This window comes from Drosophila obscura, unplaced genomic scaffold (genome assembly GCF_018151105.1).
Source record: "Drosophila obscura isolate BZ-5 IFL unplaced genomic scaffold, ASM1815110v1 contig_170, whole genome shotgun sequence".
NCBI lineage: Eukaryota > Metazoa > Arthropoda > Insecta > Diptera > Drosophilidae > Drosophila > Drosophila obscura.
The window spans coordinates 321474-349469 of record NW_024542758.1 but is presented as its reverse complement, the minus strand read 5'-3'; the positions used below and the strand labels follow the sequence as shown (position 1 = coordinate 349469).

The following is a 27996-nucleotide window of genomic DNA, read 5'->3' as shown; positions in this document are numbered from 1 at the left end:
TCGTTAGACAGGACAAACAGGAACGAGGTTGGTGGCTGGTAAAAATTCTCTTAAAATAAACTAAACCTTTGTTTTCCACACCGCCCTGCCCCGCCCCACCACGCTCCAGCCAGCCTCGCTCTGCCCTGTGTGCAATCAGGGAAAATCAAATATGTAAGTACTGCAAATCTAATTTTCATGCGAGCTTCCTCTCAGCCAATATTTCCGCCCCAACATCCGGAAAGGACTTTTTCTTTTCCGTTAGGTTCGGCTCGGTTCGTTTTGGTTTGGTTTCTTTGGTTTCTTTGGCTTTTTTTTTTGATTTGATGAACACATAAATAAATAAAATGGCAGCCAGGAGTGGTTTAATAAAAAGACGCGATAGCATTGCCGGATTGCTGGGCACACTGTGCCCTGCGGAAACGGCTGGCAATACGCTCGACTCGGCTCGGCCCCACGGTCACCGTTGTTTCTGTTCTGTTTCTGTTCTGTTTCTGTTCTGTTTCCGCCCCATCCCAAAGGTGCGAATGCGTAAAGGCGTTTATTACTATAAATATTAAAATGGGATTACCAAACAGACGTACTTCAGGTTTTTTTTTTATTAGATCTCTGCTCTGCGAACGAGGGAGTTCAGTTCCCACGATGCTCCTCCGCGGGCATTTCATTCGGCTAATGCAGGGTTGCAATTTCCCTCTCGTGTTGACTTAGCCGTCACTTTGACTTTTTTGGAGAAGCGACTCCTGCCTTCTCTCTGTATCCCTGTCCTGTGTCCCTCGCACTTGCCCCTGGCACGTAATGTAAAAGTTTCGCTTTGCCGCCGAAGAGATTTACTTATGAAAAATAAATTTGCACTTGATTCATCCTTCGTCCTGCCTTGGCTTTGTTATTCGCCTGCTCTTCCCGGTTCCGCCTTCACACCGGCATTGCCCCTCCCTCTGCTGCACTCTTCTTTTGCTGCTCTTCAATAGTTTCTCCCACTTGTTATTTATGCTCGCGCACAGCCCTAATCTTCGCGTGGCTCCTCCTGCGCTGAGTCAGTGTTGGGTAGCTGTTAAATTTATGTTGCACAACGTGGCGTGAGGTTTAAAATTATGCTGCATACCTTTAGCGGTAATGGGAATTTTCATCCAACGAGAAGCGCAGCAGCACGAAATGTGATTAAGGTGTGTGCACACATTCCAAGTGCGATTGATGCGAGTCCAGAGAGAGAGAGAGCGAGAGAGAAAGCAGACCTGGACCAGAGCTTTGCCACCTAATGAACACATTTCCCACTTCCTGCCTCCCATCACACCATACATATCTAACCATCGAGATCCCCAGAAGGAGATGAAGACTTGAGGCTTTGGGCCAAAAACATTCATAAATCTTTCTTTTAACATAAATCATAAACTTTTGTAGCTTATCGCTAATCTGCGATCAGAAAAAGAGGCTAAAATGAAACATGAGTATGCCTCCGCGTTCTGTTGCAATCTGTGAGGCAAGATCTGGCAACTAAGTGCAGCACCATTGCAGCACAGAAAAAAAGCACAGAGAGAGAAGAGAGAGAGAACATTGCGAAACAAAATTTTTAATGTGTTGAACACCAATTAAAATCATTTTTACACAAGAAAATTATTAAATTTAAATGGCCAGCGAACACGCAGGACCGTGATGAACGGGGGAGAGAGAGAGAGAGAGAGCAGAGTGCACAGAGAAAGCACTGGCCCGAGAGTGGGAACAATTTATAAAATCAAATTGAAAATGCAGGCAACGTGGCAAATGGAAGGAAGGCAAAAGGAATGGGCGCTGCGCCTGAAAGTATGCTTTAAATTAAAACGAGCTCAAAATGAGCCAAACGCACGCACACCACACGAAGGACACAGTCAGAATTCAGTGTGGGTGTATATGTACCTACATATGTGTGTGTGTGTGTGTGTGTGGGAACCAAATTAAAATGACCAAGTCTGGCCACACACTTCTCACTCTCTCTCCCGCTCTCTTTGTGGGTTTGGGGGCGTATGTCTTTTTGGTCCTATTGTTTGCGGCCGAAACGGCCAGCCAAACGACCCGTTAAAATGTTCCCCCTGGTCTTGGTTCGAATTCGGAAAAAAGATACATTAAAAACAGGAGACTCGTCCCCGTCTCCGTCCCCGTCTCCGTCCCCGTGCGCTACCCCTTCCAGTTGCCGTGTGGAAGAACTTGGCATCTCTGTTATGGAAGCTTGCCTAAAAGTGTGCAATGCATACATGGCGTCCCGTCCTGTCTCCTACCCGCTCCCCACAACACTTTCAGCCTGCATGGGAGAGAGGGAAGAACTCTGCATGTGCGTGAAATTAATTTGTGATGTCCGCTCTTGGTCAACGGTCAACGGTCTGCGGATGTGGAGGATGTGGGCATGTGTGGACAGGGGATGGCGGAGGAGAGGATGTGGAAGCCGGTCGGTCGGTCGGGTCATAAAGCACCTGTGCGTTGTCGCCAGGCGCCCCCAAAAAGTATGCTACAAATTGCTTTAATTCCCCAACGAAAATAAGTTATTCCGTTTACGAGTGTGCGTGTGTTCGTGTGGGTGTGCATGCGTGGTGGCCTCTCTCCTCTCCTCTCCACTCCTCTCCACAACAACCGCCAACTTTTGCCATGTGTTAAAATTAAAAAGTTTTGTCTCTGTTTTGTTTCCTTTTATCTCCTTTTTCTAAGACTGTCCCAAAAAAAAAAGCTCCTCCTGGTGTGTGTCCTCCTGCTGCTTTCCCGCCGCTCTCCATTGCTTTTGTGTGGTTAAGTAAATTTTATTTTGTTTTCCTCTCTCAATTATATTGTCAAGGTCAATTTGTTGTCTTTTCATTTTATGTTTCTTTCTCGAGCAGTGTTTGTTCTCTCTCTTTCTGTCTCTCGTTGTCTTTGGGTGCGGCTACCAAAATGAACACACACGTGTCCTGCGCTGGTGTGTCTCTGTGTGTGTGTCCTGCATATGGAAGCAGCTGCTGCTGCTCCTTGTGGATCTCAGAGCTTCGAGTGTCACGTGGCGCAGTTTGAAATTGAATTTGGCAAAAGGTGAGCTTTGTGGTTATTGTTAAGGCCATAAAGTGCTGGCGCTGGCCACTCTAATTGCATGGGGAATAAAATAGTTTAACCAAAAACTCCAACGACTAGTCACACAGTTACCATTTGACTTGAGTTCTATGTGGGCATCCATGTGGGTGTGGGTCTGGGTGTAGTAGTCCCTTTTTCAGACATTATTGTTATACCTTTTAAGTGGGGACACTATGATTTGTATAAGATCTTGTTGAATCTTTCAACAGACATTTCTTTTGTAGTACTAGCCATAGAAATGATCGATCTGTATGGGTATCTAGGCACTCTGGCTATTGAAATTCGAGTACTTTTAACTGCCGCTCTCAGTAGATTGATCAAAATCCATTAGCCCGGCTTTTCCCACTACCACTCCAGGGCACAGCTTCCCCTCCCAATCCTAGACAAGAAAAAACTCTTACGCCCCCCAACAACTAGTTAGACGAAAAGCTGCGCCTACACCCTGCCTGCCACGCCCTTTACATCCCCGCCGACTGGCATGTAAAAAACCGAAAAGCTGAAAAACCCACTAGGCATAAGAGCAAAAACGAATCCAATAAACTTTATTGCCTCGTTGCACAACTATCGTAGTTGATTTTTCCGACCCGTTTTTTTCGCCTGCTCCTCCCTGCCCCCCCCCGTTGCGTAGGAGTATCAGTTGGAGGGGGGTGAAGCCAAGACCTGTGTGTGTTTTGTTGGCTGTTACTTTATTTGAATTTGTCTAACTGGCGCGTAAATAGCCCTGAGCGAGTGGCAGAAGCGGAGCGTGTGCTGGCAAGGGGCAAGGGGCCAGCACAGCACTCAATTCGTGGCCACACATGAGCGGGGCGTGGCTGGAGGCTATGTGCGTATATGTGCGGGTATATAACCGCGATATAAGTACATATGTGTGTGTGTGTGTGTGGGGCACCCGGATAGTGGTTCCAAGTCATATCCTGTGCATGGCAGAGCGCTCCTCTTTGGTTCCCTGGCCTTCCGCTCAGTCGAAAATAACAAAAGCGCGCACAATTTTCACATTCATCAGCAACAACAAAAAAAACTGCGGTTTACTCCAAGCTCTCTCTTTTTTTTTTTGCTATTTTTTTGGTTTGATTTGTTAGACAGGATTTTCAGATAACTTTTGTGGCATGTGGCAGGAGTTTGAAACCTGGCTGGATGGGGCCGGGCTGAATGCCAACACTACGAGTAATCGTATAATATTTGTCCTTGAGAAAGGTTTCAGGTTTTCCCCGGCATTGGATAGTTTTTAAAACCACCCCTACTGCCATTCCGAGCCAGCATTTTTTAGATTGAAGCTTTGATTTGTGTGGAACCATTCTATGAGTGGAACAGAACCCATCCACTGCTTTGGATGCACGAAGGAAAGGAAAGTGCCTTCTATTTTTATTGCCTCTGAATGATATCTAATTTGATGCGCACATGCGAAATTTGACTGGCGACGCCTACAACTGCCACACCCATGCCACTCCCAGTGGCTCCTCCTATATATCGAAGTAAATCGAAGGATATTTTCCCTACGGTAAGCTCCAACTACAAGTTACCCCCCTCCCCAGATCTAGTGAAGCAATCATTGGGCGTACACGAAAAAACTTTCTCTGGTCTCTCTCTCTCTCTGTCTCTCTATGTGGGCACACACGCGTGTCTGGGCTTAGCAGCTGCTTGCTTTCGGGGCGTGGCTCTTGCCAATTTGGCCTTTAATCAGCTTAACAGACATATTTAATGCTGCAAGCCCACAAGTCTCTCCTCCCGCCCCCACGAGGAGGGGATGAGGGACTGTCAAGTGGTGCTCGTAGTTTGGCAACTGTGCAGCTGACAAAACCCATAAAGGTTTTTCAGTTATTGCTTCTAAATGATTGTTCGTTGTTTACACAAGTTTTTCTGCCTCGAGTGATTTTCCGGGAAGGAAAGCAACAACGACAACGACAACGAACAACGTCGACACTTGCAGAACGGAACAGAGCAGAACAAAACGAAAGAATCGCAAAGCGGAAAGGGGAATGAGGAATGGGGAATGGATAATGGGAAAATGTTTGATGGGCAAAAGTGGCCAAGATGGACAAAGAATTTAATTTCTTTTCATTCTTGGGACTGCCGCCTGCTGATGGCGCTTTTCGGACATGTTCCACAGATTTATAGAAGGCATTGTCCGAATTGAAATGAGAGAGAGCTTTCTGGATCAGGGTCTGCGGCTGGTTGAGAGGAAATTATTCGAGTATCTCTGATGAGTTGAGGAGTGAATGGGAATGGGAATGGGAATGTGAATGGGGAAATCCCACTGAAATAAATTGAATTAATCAAGCGGAAGGACCGAGTTATTTCGAACTAATTGGAAGGGTTTATCATGAACGGGTCGCTCCGTCGGTCGCTCTGTTCCAAATCACTTCACAAATCTCAATTGTTGCTGCCTGCCGAAAAACCCCATGCCCCATACCCCTACCCGTGCCCCTACCCCTACCCCCACCAATACCCCTAGTCGTACCCATAACCATTAGATTTCCACATTCTTTCAGTGTTCAAGTTCGTAGTCGAAAGTTTTCCCATTCCGCTTGTCATGAACAGGCGCCAACTTTTCTCCTTTTTCGCAGTCCCATCCGTTTCGTTTCCATCAAAAAGCATCGAAATCGAACCAAAAATCTGCCAATAACACTCAAATGCTTTTTCGCCTCTCTCGCTCTCCATTGTGTATCTTTTGTATCTCTGTATTCGGGTGTGTGCCTGATTGTATGGGTATGGGTGTGCGTTTTTAGGTGTAGGTGTGTGTGTGTGTGGGTGTGGGTGTGTATGCCTGTCAACGTCAAACACTTCTTGTTAGCAAGTGTTATGTATGTTCACGCTGCTTTTCAATGCCTGCCCGCCTTCCCGCTTTCCCGCCTTCCCGCCTGCCTGCCTGCCCCTTTTGTCCGCTCTTTGTTTTCTGCTGCGTTGGCATTTTCTGCGGATTTTTCGTTTCGTTTCATTTTCATTTCTTTTTCTTTTACTTGTTCGTTTTTTCCGACTTCCATGTAATTTTCAACGCAATTTTCTTGTTGGCTGGGTATCTTACGCTCGCTCCTGTTTATGTTTGAGTTTCAGCATTTGAAAGTGTGCTTCAAAAACTTCACCAGGAGCAGGAAGCACAGCCACAATCCTGGTCGCAGGTCCCTGGTCCCTGGTCCCTGGTCGGGTGTCGATACTCGCAGCAGCCGTCCGCACGTGTTTCGCGTCTCCTTCAGCACCGTTTATGGCCATGCCTTCCTTCGCATGGACCAAAAGGTCGTTGAGGAATGCAAAAAACAGTTTCGCCAGGTTTTTCCTCGGCTACGCTTTGTGTAATAGTCGCAATTGTAGTCAAGTGCCGGGGAGGAGCAAAAGTTGAGTGCTGGCTGCCTGGCTGGACTCTTTTACAGCTCCATGACCTTCTCTTCTGGCGGCGCCTTTTGGGGGTATATCAGTGCTTTTGTTGGATGGACGATGGACGGTTAGCGGTCAATTGTTTTAGCCTCGGCAAGTGCCATTCAGATGGACAAACAGAAGGATGGGGAACGCGGGCGCAACAAAAGCTTGCGTAAAGGGTAAGAAAAAAAGTGAAATGGGAGGGGGTCTGGAATGTGTTGCCCTAAATCATGGACAATCTCACGTTTACTTACGTAAACTATCGGAGCGCCTAACTGTTTCATGTCTTGTGCTCGCCATCGATAAATAATTTATGGCCTTAACTTGGTTAAAAGTGTCCCCAGAGTCCCGCAGAGCCGCCATTGAGTCCACCCATGTCGTCACCTAACCCCAGGGTTCACTTTACCTATTTCCCATTCGTAATCCCATTTGCCACAATAAATTCACTTAAGCCTCACCCAAATGCCTTCAATTATGCCTTCAGCATGTCCCATATGCAACCTCAGGCCTCAGGTCGGCTAACCCGTTGCCATCCATCCGTCTGCCACTACTACCCCTGGCCAGGACAAGCGGCTTAGAACTTAATTTCCTGTTTCCACTCATAACCAGGCGGCGGCAGAGTGAATTTTCCTCTTCCTTCTGCGAATATATCCAGTGCTCCGTAAGGCTCTTTGGCCTTAGTCAAACACGCAACGGGAGGAACAGGAAAAAAGGAAAAAAAGGAATAAGACGGAGAAGGAGAAGTAGAGAGAGGAAACGGAGAGGAGAGTGTGCAAGTCACTTAATTAAATGTTGCTCATACGCAACGGTGTGCGGGGTACAAACAGAAGCTAGCCCTCGCTTCTGGCCTCCTCCTGCTGCTGCTGCTGCTTCATCTATTTGTACCCAAACACGGGTGCCTGCTTGGCAAATCCTTTGAGTGACTTTAAGCCATCATCGCCCTATGCAAATACACTTGGCAAAACAAGCCAGAAAGGCAACACCTGGAGATCCTTGGAGCCTTGACTGGCAGTGTGCACGTGCACCCACCACTCTGCTGCTCTGTTGCTCTGCTGCTCTCTGCTGATGTCTGCTGCTGCACAAAATCCCCTAATTAAATGTAAATTACAAAATGCTTCAATGCAATGCCAGAGAAAACGGGCTGGCGAGGGGCAACGAGGGCGAGGGGGCTGGGCTGTTGGCAAATGGGGTAAAATGGCAAGTGGCGTTGTCATCCCGAGTTGAAAATTGTAATTTTCATGCTTATTACAATATTTATGCGCGCTTAGCAGCAGCAGCAGCAGCAGCAGCAGCGCCAGAGCCATACTCCTAGACGTGTCCTTGGCTGTTGCTGTTGCTGGTGCTGGCGTTGCTGTCCTGGCATTTGACTTTTTGTCGCCTGCTCCCTTTCTGCAGTGTCCTTTTTCTTGTTGTTGAATTGTTTTCTTATCATTAGTGCTGATGAAATGTAAGCCAAGGAGGATGTCAAAGTTTCGTCCTCGGCTGCGTAATGGCTGCCATTTCCGCTTTGGCTGGGACAACACGACACGCGCCAGTACCGCCAACCAAAGTTCCAGGACACAATCCTTGTCCCCGGGCTCCTGCAAGCACCCAAGCGTCTCCCTCCTTGGTGGTGGCATCACCATCACCCCCCCCTCCAACCACCTCCAGTATCAGCTTGCAGCTTGGGAGAGAGTTGCCTTATTCCGATGGCATCTCTGGGGCTTAGGCAGATGCAAATCCCTTTGCAGTCTCTCTCTCTCTGTCTCTCTCGCCCTGTCACTCTTTTTTGCCGCCACCGACGGCGAGACATTAAGTATTAAATTTTCAGTAGCTTTGGTTTAAGGTTTCTGCTGCTGCTGCTTCTGCTGCTGCTTCTGCTGCTGCCTCAAGTATCGACACATGGAGTGGCCGTAAACGTAGGCAACATAAATCAAACCCAAAAACTATTTTCATTTACAAATTGAACTTGGAAATGGGCAAGTGGGTGGGGTGACTATAAAACAGCAGCCATTAAAAGCTAGCACACAGCAGTAAAAGACGGGGAACCAAAATTGAGGAGCGAAAGCGAACCCAAAAAAGTAAAAGTCTTGCGCGCCGTTTTACGTGCTGCGTCCTGTGTGCTGCGTGCAAAAACCGCACGCGTAATAAAGTTAACGGTCTCATATATAAATGGGGGGCGGCCACAGCTCCACAATTTAGAGAGAGAGAGAGAGGGAGAGACACAGGCCCAGGGATTCTGTGGTTTGGCAATTGCTGGAAATTTGACAGTTTTCCAAAAATTTTCGCAATTAGATGCGAACTACGACAATTGCAAATGGCGGGGCCAGCCAGTTGTAGGGTGTCCGGGAGACACCCTAGGAAGTGTAAGACTGTGCGTGTGTGTGTGTGCTCCCGTGTGTACACTCTCTCTCTCTTGGTTAACTGTTTGCCGCTGATGGAACTCTCAATGGATGAGAGGACTGAGAGAATCAGAGAAGTTGGCAGGCAGCTCCCTAAAACCCCAAAGATTTTTATTGCTTGTGACATTTACACAGCATTTGATGTTTATTGAAGTGCGTTGATGTGTGTGTGTGTGCTCTCAGCGGAAAAAGGGGTGATAGTGTGTGTGTGGGTGTGGGTGTGTGTGGTGGCAAGGTGTTCGGTTAAGCGGTTTTGCCGGAAGAGCAACTTTCCAGTTTCCCATATACTCGCGCTCGTATATACAGCTGACTATGAGTATATGTATGTGGGAGCTGCAGCAGATTCAGTGGCAAAAAGCATGGGAGCTAAATCGAGCCATTTGTGGGTTTCGTCATCTGTCTGTGTCTGTGTCTGCGCGAATAGTTCGTTTGCTTCTTTGGCCTATGTGGGTTATTAGCGAGGTGTTTATGGGATATTAATATTCAATTGTGAGGCGAAGTTTTTCGGCTGCTGTGCGGCGAACCATGGCTCAAGGGCCCATGCATGGCTGCTGCGTGAAATGAAATGGCCATTTGGCATCTTTCTGCATCATTTGTCGAATGATGTTCATTCGCTGTAGAACGGGAATGGCATCCTGCGAACCGAATGACACCAACGAAAGGTATTAGCAATGATTCCGGTGATTCTGGCAACAGAAAATACATTTTCCCCATAAGCAAATGTTGAGTTCTCTTAAAGTCTACAGAACCTGCAGCTACCTTACTTTTGCTTTAAAGGTGTTTGCTTTTCCCCTCTCCCCTTAGCTGTTCCACACACTCTGCGTCGTCTCCTCCCCCACCCCACACCATCGCCGAATTCTGCTCTACTTAGGCACATGCTGATGACACATCCTGGCGAAAGTACGAGTATGCGTAGCCAGCATGCTAAGCAATGTCTTTGAGGTGTGTCAGCCCCCAAACCCCCCACCCACCACTCTCTCTCCATTGTCCGTATATTTTGCACATGTCTTTACACGTATGCGTGTGTGTGTGTGTGTGTGTGTGTCCATGTGACCTTTAAAGCATTTTTGGCTCCCAGAGTACATTGTTGTTGAAAATTGTGCCTTTGGTTTGGGCTTTTGGCCGGGAGCGACAGGAAGCGGACGGCAGGAGGCAGGGGCAGCAACCGCATATTAGCTGAGGGGGGGAGGTGGGCGGAAAAACATTTCCAACCTGCTTACCCTGATCAGCTTTTAAGCTTTGCTCCTTTAAAGTCTCAACTCAATGGAAGCGAGGGAAAATGCGTATTTAAATAATTTCCCAAAATTTCCCCCTAAGCTGTTTAAATACTCTCGTACTCGGCGGCGGCTGGGCGGCTGGGCGACTGGGCGACTGGGCTAGGTGCTGGTACTGGTGCCGGGTCTGGTGCAAACATTTGCATAAGAAATTTAAGCTTGCTTTTTGCGTGCGACTCTGCTGAGCATTATTTACACTCAATTCACCTTTTTCGTGTCGTTTCGTTCTCTCACTTATATCCTCTGCAAATTCGTTTCTTTACAGCATGAAAGATTGAAGCTTTCCCATAGAAACACCAAAGAAAAGCAGCAAGTGACAGAGAGATAGAGAGAGAGAGGGAGGGAGCTGCAATCCATTGCTCCTTTCAGATCCTTTCATTTGCTCGGTTGGACGTCAGTGGAATTCATGAAATTATGGCAAGTGTGGCATTCAAATCCCGAGAAACCTGAGGTAAGATTTAAGGCACTGAATTAAAGTGCAGAAACGCACCATGGAATCTACAATCTATGCAAATCAAGAAACAAAAAACAAAACAGACTCTGCTGCAGGGATATGCTGGCTGGGAGAAACTTTCCATCCAAATCTGAACTTAAACTCGATTTTACTCGTCTTCAAAAACTTGAACTAGAAATTTGCAGAAGTTTTACACAACTGACCCACATAGACAGATAGACAGACACTTCCTTTCGACTATCAACGGCCCAACTCCATGACTCCTGGACGTTCTCTTGAAAAAATGACAACAACCCAGCCAAGATCTGTGTGCTGGTTGGGCGCGGGGGACTGGAAACGTTTATCTGTGCCAACTAATTCCTACAAATTACAAGTGGACCAAAGATTCTGTCCCAGCGCCTCTAATAACTACATGGCTGGTTATTATAAAAGTTTTTCCATTTCGTAAAACTTTTGCGAAATGGAAATTCAGCTTTCCCTTCCCTTCTGCTCATCGTAGTTTTACTTGTCTCAAAAATACAAAAAATACAAAAATGTGGAAAACGAACGACACACGCACATGAAAATGAAACGATCAAAATGTGTAAAAAGTGAAGCAATTTACTGGGACACGTTCTCCCATTACATGGATTCGAAGGATGCATGCAGTCCGCCCTCCCAGTCACAGTCTCAGTCCCAGAGCGGGTGCAGACTTAAGAAATTTCATGCACACACACACACACACAGAGACAAGTTTTGCAGTGACTTTGTAAAGCTTTTGGCTCCTGGATACACCCGGTCTTTCTTTGTGTGGCAGGATTTGAATTTGAAATTGAATACAAGTTTATAACGTGAATTGGCAAATATGGAGCTCCTGAAATGGGGAGTCCACGCACGACAGACATTGTCGCACTCTCAAAGGAGAGGCAGAGACGAGAGACAGAGAGAGAATGGCTCTCCATATGGAAGAAACAAGTGGCTCAAGTAGCAAACTCTAGAAAGGGCTTTGCACTGGGCCATGAAGAAACTTGGCCATGGATTCACTGCTCTGCTGCCCTGCCTGGTCTTGGACTCGTATTCTTACTGGCACTCGCACTCGTACTGCTGCCTGGCCCCCTTTGTCGTTTGATGCACATTGAACATTGTTGCCACAATTCCCTGCCGTCTCCCCCTACCGCTTCCCCTACCGGCGAACTTTCATTTGCGTAAGTCGTTTGCCAGCGCATACGCCGTGGGGCAGATTGTTTCTCGCCTTGTTTCTCCTTTTCTCCATTCAAATTGTTTTCTCTTTGCATTATAAACATAAATATGAGAACTTGTTCTATATGCAAACACACACACACATTTATATCCATATATGCATATACATATATGCATATATATAGTCCGCTATGTGGAAAACTCAACACAGTAACACAGTTGCATGCGTTATATGCATTGCCGATCCACACACAATCTGTGTGTGTGTGTGTGTGTGTGCGCCATTTACCTAGAAAAGAAAAACTGCCGTTGCTGTTGCCGTTGCAGTTGCATTTGAAATACAGGTCAAGTTTCTTGGTCTTGAAAGGGGTGTGTGGGTAGGTGGAAAATAACAATGATACGGGGAGTACACACACACATGTCGATAGTTGTGGCAACTGTTTTACTTAAGCTGCAAGTGTTTTGTGCAATAATCACAGTCAGAGCAGATGCATGACTACGACTGTAATTTGTCACTTGCTTCACCAACTAAACCAACAATAAAAAAACGCTATAAAAGACGAATGAATCGGAGAATCAATTCAGTGCGAGCGGCCAACCTGAACGACCAACACCACACATAATGGAAGCAATCACTCTGTTCGCTTGGATCTGCCTGATCGGCACTGCGGTGGCAGTGCCAATGCCAATGCCCGCGGGCACTAGCCCAGGGGTGGTGCACTGGACGACGGGCGTCCAAACCAAAGGCTCCACGGCTCTTAACCATGCAAAGACAGTAACTGCCGGTACAGTACCCACAGCACAGCCCGTGAAAATGACAACGTTGAAGGACCTGCCAGCCAGCGCTTCCCAGGGATCCGCGACGACCGTCGACATAGCACCATCCGTTGTGCCCGAGGCCATAGCAGCGGCATCTAGTGAGGATACATCTACGTCTGCAGCGCCCACTACGGAGACTGTGACTGTTACCACCACGGAGGCCGCAGCCACCACAGCCACCACTGAGCAGAGCACCACGAAACAAGCCGCGGCTCAGCCAGCCAAGCTCAAGCAGCGTAAGATGAAGAAACACGTATGAGAAGGAGGTTGAGGGTCAGGCAAAGCATACAGAAATATCTCAAATACCCATAGAGAATAATACAAACGCAAATAATACAAGTAATCAAAATAAAAATACAAACAAACGAATAAAATATTTGAGGAGTAAGTAAGGGACATCAGGTATCAATAAACGCAGAATAAAAATACAAACAAACGAATAAAATATTTGAGGAGTAAGTAAGGGACATCAGGTATCAATAAACGCAGAATGGGCACCCTGGGACTGGCTTAAACTCAATGATTTACAAAATCTACAATATGCATTACACACATGCACATCACAACTCACACGATCCATTCCACCCCACACCCCACTTGACTGACTGCGTCCGATAGTGCTGGGTAGCGCACAAATCTACCAGCTGGCACCCATCGGCTACGACTCCACCGTAGCAGGCAGCAGCGGTCAGGGTGCAAGAAATTTGCAGATCACGCAAAAAGCCTTGCATACCCCCAGGCTGAGCGCAAGGCAATTAAGGAAGTGCATACTTCGAGGCTTAACCAGGCAGCACAGGTGGCACGTGGGAAAAGGTCACGGACCCGACCAACCTCCGATCCCCCGCTCAGGCGGTGTCCCGGTCAACGGGACGTCGGGGACCGGGGAGGGGCGGTATATCCCCCATCGTGAAGCCAAGGGGAAATCTGTGGCCAGCGCGGGAGCCACCCAGTGCATACCAGGAAGCAGAAGAGATGGAAGCAGCAAACCCTTTCGCGGGCAGCTCGCTCATCCGTTCGCCAGCATCCACGTCAACTCCAGCAGCGGGACTGAGCACGGACCCGGACCCTAGGGAGACCCCTAAGAGGACGAGAGACCCTGCCAGCCCGGCAAGCTCGCAGAGAACGACGCCGCCCAAGAAGAGCAAGGCCTCCCAGGAGGCAACGTGCCTCGAAAACCTCGTGGAGTTGGGGGAACTATTGCAGGAGGTGACCACCAAAATGATGGATAAGGCTTCGCGCCACATTACCATCCCTACGAGGGCGACGTTTGTGCGCATGAAGGTGCTGCACTCGAGCATCCTCGATGCGAGGCGAGCAGCCGCTAAGGGCGAAGGCGGCAGGCAGGAAGGCCACAACGCCGAGTTCATGTGCCCGAAATGCTCGCAGAGCACACAGAGCGCTGATAAGGAGCAGCAGACGACGAAAGTCTGGACCAAGGAGGCCGCAGCGCAGACGGAGCCATGGCGAAGGCTGAGCCAGCCGGCCGTGGAGGGAGCATCGGTAGCGGAGCTGGTTCCGCCACCCCCACGCCCAGCGCAGCGGAAAGGCGCCCCAGCACACAGGAGGACCCGAAGAAAGCCCCAAATGGAGCCTCAAGAAGAGGACGCGACTCACAGCGTTGCTAGGAACCCCGAGAGCCCAGAGAACTCGGAGAGCGGATGGAACGTGGTAGCCAAAAAGCCGAGGTCCACACGCCGCGCACGCCCAGACGCGATCGTGGTGCAGGCAGGCGGCAAGTCATACAGCGAGGTGCTGGCCATGGTGACTAGGAGGGAGGACAAGCAGCTGGCTGACCTGGGAAGCTGCGTCAGCAAGGTACGCCGTACCATCAACGGCAATCTTCTGCTGGAGGTGGCCAAAGATAGCGCGGAGAGCGCTGAGGCCATGAAGGAGAGTATCGCGCGGGTCCTCGGCGATGTAGCGTCAGTGCGCGCCATGACGGAGGACAGCAAGGTGGTGGTGCTGGAGGTACGAGATCTCGACTCCCTCGCGACGGAGCGGGAGATCTGCGCCGCTATCGCGAGCCAGTTTGAAATCGAGGAGGGACGAGTGAGAGTGCGAAGCCTGCGCCGGGGCTACGCAGAGTCGCAGCTGGCAGTGGTCAGCTTGCCCTTCTCCCTGGGCAAAGCCGTCCTACAGCGCGGTGAGGTGCGGATCGGTTGGACCGTCTGCAGGATCCGGGAGAGAGAAGGTCTCCCAAGGTGCTACAGATGCCTGGAACCCGGGCACATTGCGGGCAACTGCAAGAGCACGGTGGATAGGAGCGGCTGCTGCATCAAATGCGGAGAGAAGGGGCACAAGGCAGCCGAGTGCAGCAATGAGCCTTCGTGCTTCATCTGCTCAGCAGCTGGAAAGAAGGAGGTCAGGCACCAGGCAGGCAGTAGAAGCTGCCCAGCCTCAATCAGCGGGGTCGGAAACTCCAGGCCAAAATGCAGGTGATTCAACTCAACCTGAATCACTGCAGAGCTGCGCAGGATCTCCTGACGCAGACGGTGCGCGAACTGGGTTCGGAGGTGGCAATCCTCAGCGAGCCTTATAGGGTGGGCAACAGCAGCGAATGGGCCACGGACCGCTCTGGCAAAGCGGCCCTGTGGCTTTGCGGAGCGAAGGCACCACAGATGCGCGACACCAAGTCGGCAGAAGGATTCGTCCGTGCAAGAGTAGGCGGGATCTGGCTATATAGCTGCTACTTGGCACCCAGTCTCTCGCTGGAAACATTCAGCCGGATACTGGACGAGCTGAGCAGCGACCTGCGAGGACGGTGCAACGTCGTGGTCGGGGGCGATTTCAACGCCTGGGCCCAGGAATGGGGGTCCTCCCGAACAAATGCCAGAGGGCGCACGGTGCTAGAGGCTTTCGCCTCTCTGGAGTTAGCCCTGCTCAACGAAGGGTCCCAGCAGACCTTCAACAGGGCAGGCGCGGGGTCGGTAATCGACCTAACGTACGCCAGCAGCTCGCTGGCACGCCACACCAGATGGAGGATCAGCGATGTCTACACCGCCAGCGACCACGAGGCCATCGAGTGTTCGGTCGGCATGCCCCGGCGAGGAGGCGGGACTCCACCCCGGCAGAGGAAGGCGTACCGGCAGGACACCCTGAGGACGCAGCCCTTTGTAGGCGCTCTGGAGAGCTTCACGCCAACCGAGACGGATGGAGCCAACGAGAGGGCGAATAGACTGGCTGCCGCAGTGGAAGGCGCCTGTGACCAGAGCATGCTTCTGAGGCGGTCGTTCAGGAAGCACCACGTCCCGGTGTTCTGGTGGAGTGAGGAGATTGCAGAACTCCGCAGAACGTGCCTCCGCGCCAGAAGGCTACTGCAACGGGCCAGGGGCACTTCGCGCCTAGAACACTGCATCGAGCGCTACAAGTCGGCTCGGAATGAGCTGAAGAACACCATCAGGGCCAGCAAACGGGAGTGCTTCCTCAGGCTGTGCGACGCAGCCGAAGCAGATCCCTGGGGATGCGCCTACAAGATGGTGGTGAAGAGGCTCAACGCGGGCGGCAAAGCCCCAACTGATCCCGTGGTACTGGAGGGGATAGTTAGCGCCCTGTTCCCGCGAGGACAACAGGTTGAGAGCTTTCCACGGCCCGAGATTGGCCTAGACGAGATCTCCGAGGTCACGGTAGAGGAGGTACGACAGGCGGGCAGACAACTTAAGCCCAAGAAGGCACCGGGCCCTGATGCGATTCCCAACAGAGCGCTGAAGCTGGCACTATCGCTGCTCCCGATGGAAGTTGCTGGGCTCTTCAACCAGTGTCTGCAGGAGGGCACTTTCCCCGATAGGTGGAAAAGGCAGCGGCTGCTTTTGCTGGCCAAGCCGGGCAAGCCGCCAGGAGAGGCCTCCTCGTACAGGCCCATCTGCCTCCTGGACACAATTGGGAAGGTCTTCGAGAGGGTGATCGCAACGAGGATGAGTGCAGCTATCGAAGCTGCTGGCGGTCTCTCCCCGGACCAATACGGCTTCAGGAAGGGAAGGTCAACGCTGGACGCCATCTCGAAGGTCGTCGGAAGGGCAAAGGAGGCTGTCGCAGGAACCAGGTGGAAAGGCGGGACCAAGTCCTACTGTCTAGTGGTGACACTAGATATCAGGAACGCCTTCAACTCGGCCGACTGGAGCCAAACGCTGGAGGCCCTGAGAGGCTTCAACATCCCGGGCTACCTGCTGAACATAGCCTATAGCTATTTTAGCGCCAGGGTGCTTACGATGGACACGAGTCTGGGTTCCAGGGCATACGAAGTCTCAGCCGGAGTCCCGCAGGGCTCCGTCTTGGGACCCCTGCTCTGGAACGCCATGTACGATGGAGTGCTGAGGCTTCCGATGCCAGCCGGTACAAGCATGGTAGGCTTCGCGGACGACGTTGCGATAGTGGTGGTCGCAAAGGAACTCGCCGCGGTGGAGAACCTCGCCAACGAGGCTATCCACTCCGTTGAGTCGTGGCTAGAGGTCGCAGGACTAGAGCTGGCGGCCCAAAAGACGGAGGCGGTGCTTATTTCGAGCCGAAAAGCGGTCGAGACAGCCAGAGTGCAGGTCGGAGGGACCACGATCCAATCGCAGAGGTCGATTAAGTACCTGGGTGTCCACATCGACACGAGACTGTCCTTCAAGGAGCACCTGGAATACGCCAACCGGAAGGCCAGCGGGACCGCAGGATCGCTCTCTCGAATGCTGCTAAACACCAGAGGCCCAAAGCAGGCAACGCGGAAGCTACTGACGAGCGTCGTGACGTCGCAAATGCTCTACGCCGCGCCAGTGTGGGCGGAGGCAGCGAAGGTAAAAAGTTACATGCGAGGGCTGGAGGCCACGTATAGGATATGCGCCATTAGAATAACGTGCTCGTTCCGAACCATCTCGGACGAAGCAGCGCTGGTTATCGCCGGGCAAATCCCTCTCGGGGAGCTGATACGTGAGAGGAAGGACATTCACGACGCCACTCACGACAGAGCAGCGGCCCACTCCGTGGCCGAGCTGAAGGTTGCCGCCAGGAGGAGCAGCTTGGAGAATTGGCAGGCAAGGTGGGACAGCTCACAAAAAGGGCGCTGGACGCACACCCTCATCCCGCGCATAGCGTGTTGGGTGGAGCGGAAGCACGGACAGGTAGACTTCTACCTCACCCAGGCTCTGAGCGGGCACGGCTGCTTCCGCAGCTACCTCAAGCGCTTCGGCCACGAGACGGAGGATTGGTGTCCAGAGTGTGGCACGGGTATAGTTGAAGACGCTCAGCACGTTATTTTTGAGTGCCATAGGTTCGACTACGAGCGGCAGGAGTTGGAAGCCGCTGCAGGGGAAAGAATAAGTGCAGAAAATCTGGTGCCGCTGATGCTGGCTGAGCCAAGAGTCTGGGAAGCGGCCGCGGTGTTCGCCTGTAGCGTGATGACAACGCTTAGGTCCCTGGAGAGAAGGCGGAAGGAACGGACGGAGTAGGTGTCCTCGCGGCGGCGAAGCAATGCCTTGCGGCAGTACCGCTCGACGCACGACCCCTACACCCCTTCACCCTCCTGTCCACCACCCTTACTGTTATTGTTATTGTTACTAGTTGTAAGCCACGCTAGAGTTAAAAAATAAATGAATACAAAAAAAAAAAAAACCCCACACCCCACTTGGAGTGCTATAATCTGCAAGGCCATCACGTATCCCGGCTATCTTTCTACCGCAATAAACACGAAATGGGACAAAAAGCTGTTATGAAAACTAAGTCCTCGACTGGGAGTTTGGACAGGACTTGAATGTTCTCACCTGCGACATCTTTTTGCTGTCGCCACGGGCGAGCGACACAGAGACACGCCCGGAGACAACGAGGCAGCAGACAACAGAGCTGGCTGGCTGAGTTGGCCGGCTGGCTGGCAACTAAAAATTTAACAAAACCAATTATTTGATTTTAAAATTCCATTAAAAGATAAAAGATGGTGGATGCTAGAAAATGGAGTGGCATCCCGTGCAAGCTGAGTTGTGGCCAAATCGTGATGCTGCAAGGACTTGAACCTGCTCCGTGGCATCCGCATGTTGACATCCCGGGCCGCCCACGAAAGGAGCAACAGCGTTGTCTTGAGATAAGCAAAGTAGAAAAAAGCTGGAAAAAAGCAGAAGAAAACAGAAAACAGAAAGGGTTTAACACGTGCACTCGACGGAGCCATAAATAAAAGTCGAAGCCGCCGCACGGACGAGGAGCAAAGGTGCTCGACCAAGGACCAAGGACGATGACAGCACCGATAATGATGACAGCCAATTGTGGCAGCCAGGAGGACACGTGTGTCTGGCTGTGGGGTGTTGTGGGGGGACTTAGATACTTAGTTGTTGGATGAATGGGATAGAACTCGAACTGTTGCTTAATAAACTTTCTTTCCATGTTCAATTTCGTTCGCATTCGCTGGAATATGCATGCGGGAACCGGGAACCGCATTTCGTAGAGGCCTTCCAATGAACCTAGCCCACTTAACCGCAGCAGCTCCAATCCAACTATCGATCCACTCAACCAGCTCCATCCAACCATGTGGCAACTCTTAACCACATTTCAACTTCGTATGCCTGGGCATGGGGCCTGCTGCTCCTTCGCTTATGCATAATACAATTTTCTTAGTTGCAGTTCCCCAATCTTCAGGCTGTTTCTACTACTCTCTAATACAATTTGCAGCAAGTTTTGGCGGCTGGTGCTGCTGCCTCCCTCCATAAATGTACTGCTCGCTGCGCTGGCCCGAGGCTGGCTGGGGCGAATAAACTACAATCTGCAGTTGCAGTCGCTTCCGCTTCCATACCCATACCCAATCCCACATCTAGGGGCCACATCTCCGCATCCGCATTCACATCCACATCCACACTTCCGCTCCCGTTCCAGCCATTCATCAATTTATTTAAATTTTGTGCAAGCCGCAGAACTTGACAGCTGGCTGTCAGTCGCTTCGCTGGCCAGCCGCAGAAACTTCTCCTCGGCGCTCGGTTCTGGCCCCAGACTATTCGCTAACAGAATTACCCTCGGAACTTGGAGGTTGGGTGGAAAGGCAACAAGGCAAGCAAGCGATGGCATCATCATTGCCGGAGAAGCTCCTCTATTAAATCATATTTTCCGCTTCTCTTTCTACTACTATTTGCTGTGTTGCCAAACTTCAACTTTCAACGTTCCAGCTCCATCTACGGCTCCTAGTCGGAGGCTGACTTTTATGCCGTCAGCAGCATCATCCTTATGCGCACATAATTTCTACTTATGTTCTTTTCGCCTCCTGCCCTGCTGCCCTGCTGCACCCCTCACCTACATGCATATAAAATGTATTTTATAGTTTTGCAAAAGAAAAACTTGTAAGAGCATTATACTCAAAGTTTCAATGTGCATTTCAATTACACTTTGGCGCAAAGTGTAGCCAGGCGGCGGCAGTGGTGGAGCCGAGGACGAGGCGAATGATACAAAAATGAAGGGGCAAACGAACGACTGGCAGTGGAGTGTGGGCGTGTGGGCGTGGGCGTGGTAATAGCCATTACACACATTGTAAAGTTGAAAGCCATTGTACCCGTACCCGCAGCTCCTCCTTCTGTTGATATCTTCTAATTGGAGTCCAACAAAGACGTTGTCGCTTCGCACGGCACTAAGGCAAGGCACCCTATCCCGGTCACTCATACGCTCTCCTCCCTGTTGTCCGTTCGTTTGCACACACCCATAACGATCCCAAGCACCCAGTTATAGTCCCTGTCCCATGTCCACACAGTCCTCAGTCCTCTGTCGTGGCTCCTTCTGGTAACGCTTATCCCTTTTGTCAGTTGCTAATAAACACGAGAAGCAAGCGTATAAATTGTTGACATCTTACTAGCTGTTGCAGCAACTGTTGTTGACAGAAACAGAACGAAAACGAGAACGAGGATGAGGATGAGACGAGCAGCGAGGCGGCATGTGGCAGGAACATGAAGGGACTGAACTGACTGCAAAGAGGGATCCGATGGACACAAAGACTGACAACAGTTGTAGCATTTTTCATACGTCAGCGAAAAGTCCCTTTGTGAGTGGCTAATAACACTGCCCCACAAAAAGAAGACTAAAGATGTCTGGCCGGAGAAGTGGAGGCAGTCCATCTACTTTGTGTATTTTGTGTTTAAATTCTGACATCGGATTCGGTTTCAGCGATTCAATCTCATTGAATGGAGAGATGGAATGCTTTATCTAAATACATTTTGTATACATAATTTGCCCCTCCCCACCACACCCTTTAAGCTGGGATGGGCTACCCTTGTTTGGCTGCTCAAATTAGTTACTAGTAGTCCAAATAAATTCGAACTACTAGCATCCGGAGGATACCACGAGGAGGTTTTGAGTCAACTTGATCTGATTTCAGCAGCCACTCACGAATTACAAAATAAATTGCCATTCTACGCTTACTATTCAGATCCATATCCTCCGTTTCGTACAAGAAAATGATCGTACATTTCCTTCATCGGGCAAACCTGAAACCTGAATGTTTGGTTCAAGCAGTGCTGTTTGTATTGCTCCTGCAAGCAGTTCATCCACTAAACCTGAATTTTTGGTTCAAGCAGTGCTGCTTGAATTGCTCCTGCAAGCAGCTCATCCACTAAACCTGAAGCTTTGGTACAAGCAGTGCGTCGCTGAAACCTGAAGGTTTCGTTCGTTTCTCCTCAAGCTAGAGATCAGTTTTAGGTTTCCGGAAACCGGAAATATAATCCAACTGATCATTCTGTCTCGCTAACATTCTGCCACACATGAAAAGTGAAAGCCCCATTTCCGCCACTCTATGCTTGAATTTTCCAATATCCATATTGGATATTTTCCAACACATTCCGAAACGATGCTGTAGCCGTTTTGTGCTCTGCCTGAATCTGCCAGTCAGTCAGCCGTTCTGTCGTGGGGTAAGGAGCTTTATAATAGATTGAAATTATGTCAAAAAAAACCAACGACTATAAACAATTTGAGGCACACGTACATGTGTAGATGTGTACATGTGTGTTCTCCCTCAACTCTGGATAAACTGTGAAGATTGTGCTGTGTGCTGTGTGCCGTGTGCCCGTGCCCCCCGCCTACAATCCATCCTGCTCATCCGGCTCGTCACCCCCGCTTAACAGTTTGTGCAGCCAAAACGTGTTTATGTCTGTTCATTGTCACATTTACTTGTAAACTTTTTTTTGCTGCCCTAGAAGCTAAGAAGTCTTTGCCCTGCCCCCTGCTGCCGCAATCTGCCTCTCGTGTCTCCGCATCGCATTGCAACACAGCGCATCGAAGCTGCCACTTTGGACCCCGGCCAGGACCCTGCTGCTCCTTAGACATGTCAGCGACACATGCAGTCTGCAGTCTACAGTCTGCAGTCTGCAGTCTGGTAGTTGCAAAGTCTCTGCTGCCTGCTGCAGGGGCAGGCAAGCAAAAAATTGAATGCCACAACAGCAGCAGGAGCAGAAGGAACAGAGGATGAGGGGGCAAACGGAAGCAAATAAGAAGCAGCAGCAGCAGCAGACGACGACGATTAAAAGTGCAGACATCGCCGGGACATAAACAAGGCAGGAAGTTGTAAAAAACACATAAACAAAGTTGGCAGCAAAAACTAAAACTAAAACAAAGCGCACCAAAAGGCAGCCAACTGAATTTTTCTCCTACTCGTTCCCTCGTTCATGGATCCGCTGGTAGTCGTCGACATTGGCGCCCTCGACGAGAGAACGACGTGGATTCTCGTCCTTCTTCGCGTTAGCTTTGCGCCAAAAGTGCCCTCAGAGCGTTGGGTCCTTGCTGGTTGGATGTGCTGCAAGACGTCTGTCGAATCGCATTGGCAGGCTAACGACAATGGCAAAAAACAAGAGTGGAAACAGCTCGCAAAACGGCAACTACGAATAAGAATTACCCTCGGAAACACCAAATCTCAGGAGTCGTATTAAAAAGATCATTTGTGTGCATTTATATGGAGATTCTATTCGTCAGACAGGTGATGTGGTTCGGTATTCAATTGGGAAGGGACACAGCAGAAACAGTAGAAGAGAAAGTGCAAAGCCTCCACAGTTGGGCTGCTTATTGTAGTTTCTGATTCAAAGGGTTGCAAATGTTTGTTTTCTTTGCTTGGTAGACATCTTCTGAAACCGTTATACCCTCTGTGTAAGCGTATAGAAACAAGAGTCAAGTCCAATTGTAGGCAGCCCGGAAGCGTCTGCTTAGCGGTTGCATTTCCGCGTGGGGACTACCGCCCCGTGCGGCAATGTTTTCCGTTTCCCCTTGCCACCTGCACACACACACACACACACGAACACACACAACTAATACAAATAAATATGCATACGTGTGCGCCTCTTAACCCTTCTCTTCCCGGCACTTGAGGAATAGGGATTACAATTTCATTTCAATTTCCTGCTGCTGCTGCTGCTGTTCCTCGTACTGTTATGCACCCAACAAACAAAATGCAATGGCGGTGGGTGGGCTGTGCAGCAGCTGTGCCGGCTACTTGGCACGCCCCTAGAAAGTGGGCGACATCCATGTATGCGTGTGCGTGTTGTTTACTCAAGGCTTAAGGTTTAAAATGGATTTGTTTGACTGGCAGCAAGCCGACTTGAGCAAGAATACACACACACACACACGCACGCACTCGCACGAGTACGAGTACGTGTACGTGTCCTCCCCATCTTATCCACAACCACATTCCCCCCTCGGCACAACCCATAGAGATTCCCATATCTGTGTATCTTCCACTATCCTGGGGTGCATCTCAAACACATGTCGTACACGCTCAACGCCATTTAAGCTATTTAACAGCTTCCTTGAGCTTTCTTCTCTCTTCCGTTCGGTTCGGTTCGTTTCCTTTCTGCTAGTTTTCAATTTACTTTAGTTTTTCTACCCATTTTCATTTGCCATTTTCCCCATTTGTTTTTCCATATCTGCGTTGTTCTCTGTGTGTGAGTGTGTGTCTGTCTGTGTGCCGTGGCTTAATTAGCTTTTGTTGCTCCGCAAAAAGTTTTTTACTTTCCCCCTTCTTACCCTTACCGCTACCCCCACCCATACCATTTCCCCGATTTCTTTTGCTCTTCTTACGAGTATTATTATTTTCAAGCGTTTTTTAATTTGTAATTTTTATGCCGGCTGTTTCTTTAGTTTCTCCTCCCTTTTCCCTTCCCCACCTCCTCACTCTTCACGCCTCTTCGGTGCTCATTTAGCCGCAGCAGCTACTTTGGCGGAGACGCTCCACCCCCCTTGTGGCGGCGTCTGGATTCGCAATTGAGTTTCGAGTGTAATGGCAAAAGTTTAATGAGAATTGGGTAGTTAGTTAGCGGCTTAAGTTGCTATTCGGGCTGCTTAAGTGTAGTCGTTAGTGCGGCTGCGAAGGGATACCTCAATCAACTCGAAGATACGAGTGAGTGCCAGTGCGAATGCTTTTTCGCAGACTCATAGACCTGCAATGTTCATCGTAATGAGAGGGACTTCTGTGTAGTAGCGCGACGTGAGTCAGTCTGCAATCTGCCGAAAAACACAGACTGCCACTGCCACTTCCGATGGAGAACAAAAGTGCACTCTGATAAATTCAAAGTGCAAATCTTGAGCAGAGACATACTAACATCCTAATCCCATGTCGATGGCCATGGCCAGCGAAACAGTTGTTGCACAGCTGGAACGAGTCGCTGGAATTTTTTGATTTCTGTCCTCTATAAAACCCCGCACACGGTAAGCCTTGTGTTATAGTCGAAATACAAATGAAAGCCATTGTACTGCTAACAATTTGTGCGGCAGTAGTTTTGGGCTCGCCTCCCACCGTCGCTGCAGATGGAGCCACAGCCAAATTGCCGCCTGACATCCGAGCAGGCCAAACAGACAGGTCAATCAATGCCGAAACTCCACTCATTCAGAAGGGTTATGCGACTGCTGCAGCCAAAGCAGCCGTAGCAAACAATTCAACAGATTTGCAGGACACTTTCGGCCAGCCTTCGACCAAGTCAAACGAGGACCCCCGGCACATCGTTCGACTGGAAAAAGTTCCGAAAAACTTCCATCAGCAAAGTGACAGAACGACGAAAGAGTTGACTACACCTGCTCAAAAAGATGATACAACGGCAAGCACAAGACAAGCCGATGGTCAGCACCATGTGGATGTGGCTGTGGATATTCAGGACAAGCCTTCTCACCGTCCCAGCAAGAAGATAGACCAACCTGTGACACAACATAACAGACCACAAGGTAAGGGCAAGGACAGAACTGACAGGCATCCATCGGTCCAACAGGAACATCCAATGGCTACCAGCACAAAAGACCCAAAATGGACAGCTCATAGGAATCCAGCGGTCCACAACGAACATGCAACAGAACGGCATAGAGATATCCCACGTCCGACCAATCCTCAGCCCCATGTGAGCTCAGAGAACACTTCTGTTCAACATTCAAGCAAACCTATCGCTAAAGCCAGGCCCGCCGATACTCTTAAATATTTCCAAAAAACTCGGAACAGCGGCAGGAAAAATACAGACTTGAATCATTCGGTCCCAAACAATCATACAACAGAAAGGAATATAGATATTCAAAGCCAATCCAAAGCTCAGCCCCACCATTTGATCTCCGTGGAACTTCCTACCCAACAGCCGAGCAAACCCATCGCTGAGACCGCGCAAGCCGTGAAACAGAAAAAACTCCAAGGAACTCAGCACAGGGGCAGGACTAGAATGGACTTTAATACATGGCTGCAGCGAAATCATCAAACGGATAGGGAAACGGACGTTTCAAGGCCATCCGATCATCAGCAGCATTATCAGGAGAGTTCGTTCCGTAATCCAATAAACAAACAACAAAGAAGACTCCCATCTACGCAGGACAGTGGCAGGACATTGACAGACTCGAATCCATCGCTTCCAAACGATAATCCGTTAAAAAGCAATCGAAATTTCCAAGGACAACCCAATCGTCAGCCTCCCACGGAGATCCAGGACAATACTTTCCAACATCCAACAACATTCCACGAGCCCAAAGATGACCTAAAAAGACCCCCCATGGCTCAGTACAGTAGCAGGACAATAACTGAGTGGAGTCCATCGGTCCAAGGGGATCAAAAGGACCGGAGAATGAAATTCTCTAGGCAATTCAATCGACAGCAGCATTTTCTGGAGTGTTATAATCCGATTACCAGTCAGGACAAAACGATTGTAGACTGGAATCCATCGGTCGAGCAACAACATTCAACGAAAATGTCCAGAATATTCGATCATCAGAAACATTCTCAGGATTCATTCAATTATCCGAAATATCCACACGACAACCTCGCCCCACATATTCAGCATAGCAAAATGCCAACAGCTAACCACAGTGAACCATCCGTGGAAAACGACAGACCAATAGAAAGTAATGTGGATAACCAAAGCCAACTCTATCGTCAGGAGCATAATCCACCAAGCAGACTCCCACCTCATCCCAGTGGGACAGCAATAAAGGACTCGAATCCATCCCCTCAAAACGAAAATCCAACAGAAAGGAATAGATATATTCAAAGCCGATCCAATCCTCAGCGTCATGTGATTTCCGAGAACATTTCGTTGCAGCATTCGAGCGATGAGGACGAGCCGCCAGTTCAACAAAAGCGACGCTCCATGGCTCAGTACAGTGGCAGGACGATAGCTGAGTGGAGTCCATCGGTGCAAGGGGACGCAACGGAGAGGAGAAGACAATTCGATCAGCAGGATTATCAAGAGGGTTCTTTCCATAATCCGATGGACAGACAACACAACAAATTCTCAATGGCCCAGGACATTGGCAGAACGTTGAAGGACTCGAATCCATCGCTCCAAAACGATAGTCCAAATGAAAGAATAAGAAATATAAATAAATTCGATCGTCAGCCCCATATGGTTATCCAGGACAGCCCCTTCCAACATTCGAGCAAACCCGTCGATGACGCCGGGCCGCCTGTTACCCAGCACAGACTCCCCAAGGGACAGTACAATGACAAGACGATAGCTGAATGGAATCAATCGGTACAACAACAACCACTAAAGCAAATACCAAGACAATCCGATCATCAGAAAGATTATCAGGAGGGCTCTTTCCAAAATCAGGACAGGGGCAGTAGGTTCCAGATCGATAATCCGATTGAGAGGAATGTAAATACCCAAGACCAACCCATACTTCAGAACCTTAAGATTTCCCAATATGCGAGCAAACCGAACGATGAACACGAGGGCCAAATGGATGTAATGGCGCCAATGTCAGTGCATCAACAGCCTCTGATGGACGCGATGGAACCATTCGAACATCAAACGCATGCATCTAGATCACATGATTTCAAGGGAGCAACTTACAGGTTTCCCTACGATCGGCCATCAGTTCCAAAAGGGTTCCATGACAAACTGAAACCTGTCGATGATGATGATGATCAGACGACTACAGAGCCGTCAGAAGAATCATCTGACGACACTACAATGAGGGTGAACAAATCTGCAGCAAGCGGAAAGAAAGGTAGAAAGTCGCGTAGGAAGGGAAAAAATCGTAAACGAAAGACTAAGCGGCAACGAAATGAAGCTGCGAAGAAAAGGAAAAGACTGACAACAACGACAGAAGTGTATGAAGGCGAAGAGAAAACCACGGAACCCGATGAGGAGTGACACCTTCAGCGAATCTCTAAATAGATTAATATAATATTGTATACTCTCTGGATATTTCACTATAATAAATACATAGAAATATTGTATATTATTTGAACATGCATTCAGAATTTTGGTTTTATTCGATTCTGACATTTCTTGCCAAACATTTTAGTTCGTGTCGGAGGCGAGAGGTTCTCCACTTGACTCTCTCTTCTTTCGCAGCTGGAGGAGGCATCACCACATATTCATTATTGTGAAAGCAGAAACCCCAGACCAGACTCACATACTTTTCCGTCCTTTCATAAATATTCATCGGTAAAAACTACATCATTGAGTCGAAAGCGAAATTCGAAGCCATCGTGTAAGTGCTCTTACAGTTGCGACTGTTAGATACCCTCTTCTAACGTATCTAGGGAACCATTTTGCTTAATCTGTTATAGTCTGACAGAATCATTAATAGATCTATGCCGAAGTAAATCGGTTAACTTTCCGTATTTTAGTTGCATAGCGTATGTAGCGTATACAAGTGCAAGAGGTATTGAAAAAGACAAACCACCTTCTGAGAGGGTGTAAGGATGGAAGGGACAGACTCTGGTTACATTGCACGGGTCTCTGTTCCTCTGTCGATACGCTTTTGTTTTGCATTTCCTACACCCATTCGCTTTCGCATTCACATTCGCATTCGCATTCAGATTCCAATTCGGAATGGAACCCATCTTTATGCAACAAATATGAATTGTTGAAGCTCCAGCCGATCCAGCCAACTCGTAACCGGAGCCACAGAATTTTGTGGCGCTGAAAATCGGGCATTAGCGTTTGTTTGATTTAGGTCAGTGCGACACAGGGTCTCACAGCTTCCACTCCTCGTAACTCTCGGCATTCAGCCCCCAAGGCGAATGGGATCGGAGTGGGAGTGGGAATGGGAATGTGTGTTTGGCTATGGGTTATTCTAACGAATGCATCCGCGT

The 27996-nt window shown here is 49.4% G+C and overlaps 2 protein-coding genes across 17 annotated transcripts in view; both read left to right on the top strand.

Annotated features, from left to right (window-relative positions):
- The window catches only part of LOC111077461 (hemicentin-1), a 145716-nt gene that overhangs the window by 20488 nt on the left and 97232 nt on the right, over positions 1-27996 (top strand). For all 16 annotated transcript variants that reach the window (XM_041592197.1, XM_041592192.1, XM_041592193.1 and 13 more), the window contains exon 2: positions 10317-10502. The gene's annotated coding sequence lies outside the window, so the exon portion shown is untranslated. The remainder of the gene's footprint in view (positions 1-10316; positions 10503-27996) is intronic.
- LOC121403911 lies at positions 24158-27046 on the top strand. Its single transcript, XM_041592171.1, has one exon. The coding sequence runs from the start codon at positions 24158-24160 to the stop codon at positions 27044-27046; it is 2889 nt and encodes a 962-aa protein (XP_041448105.1).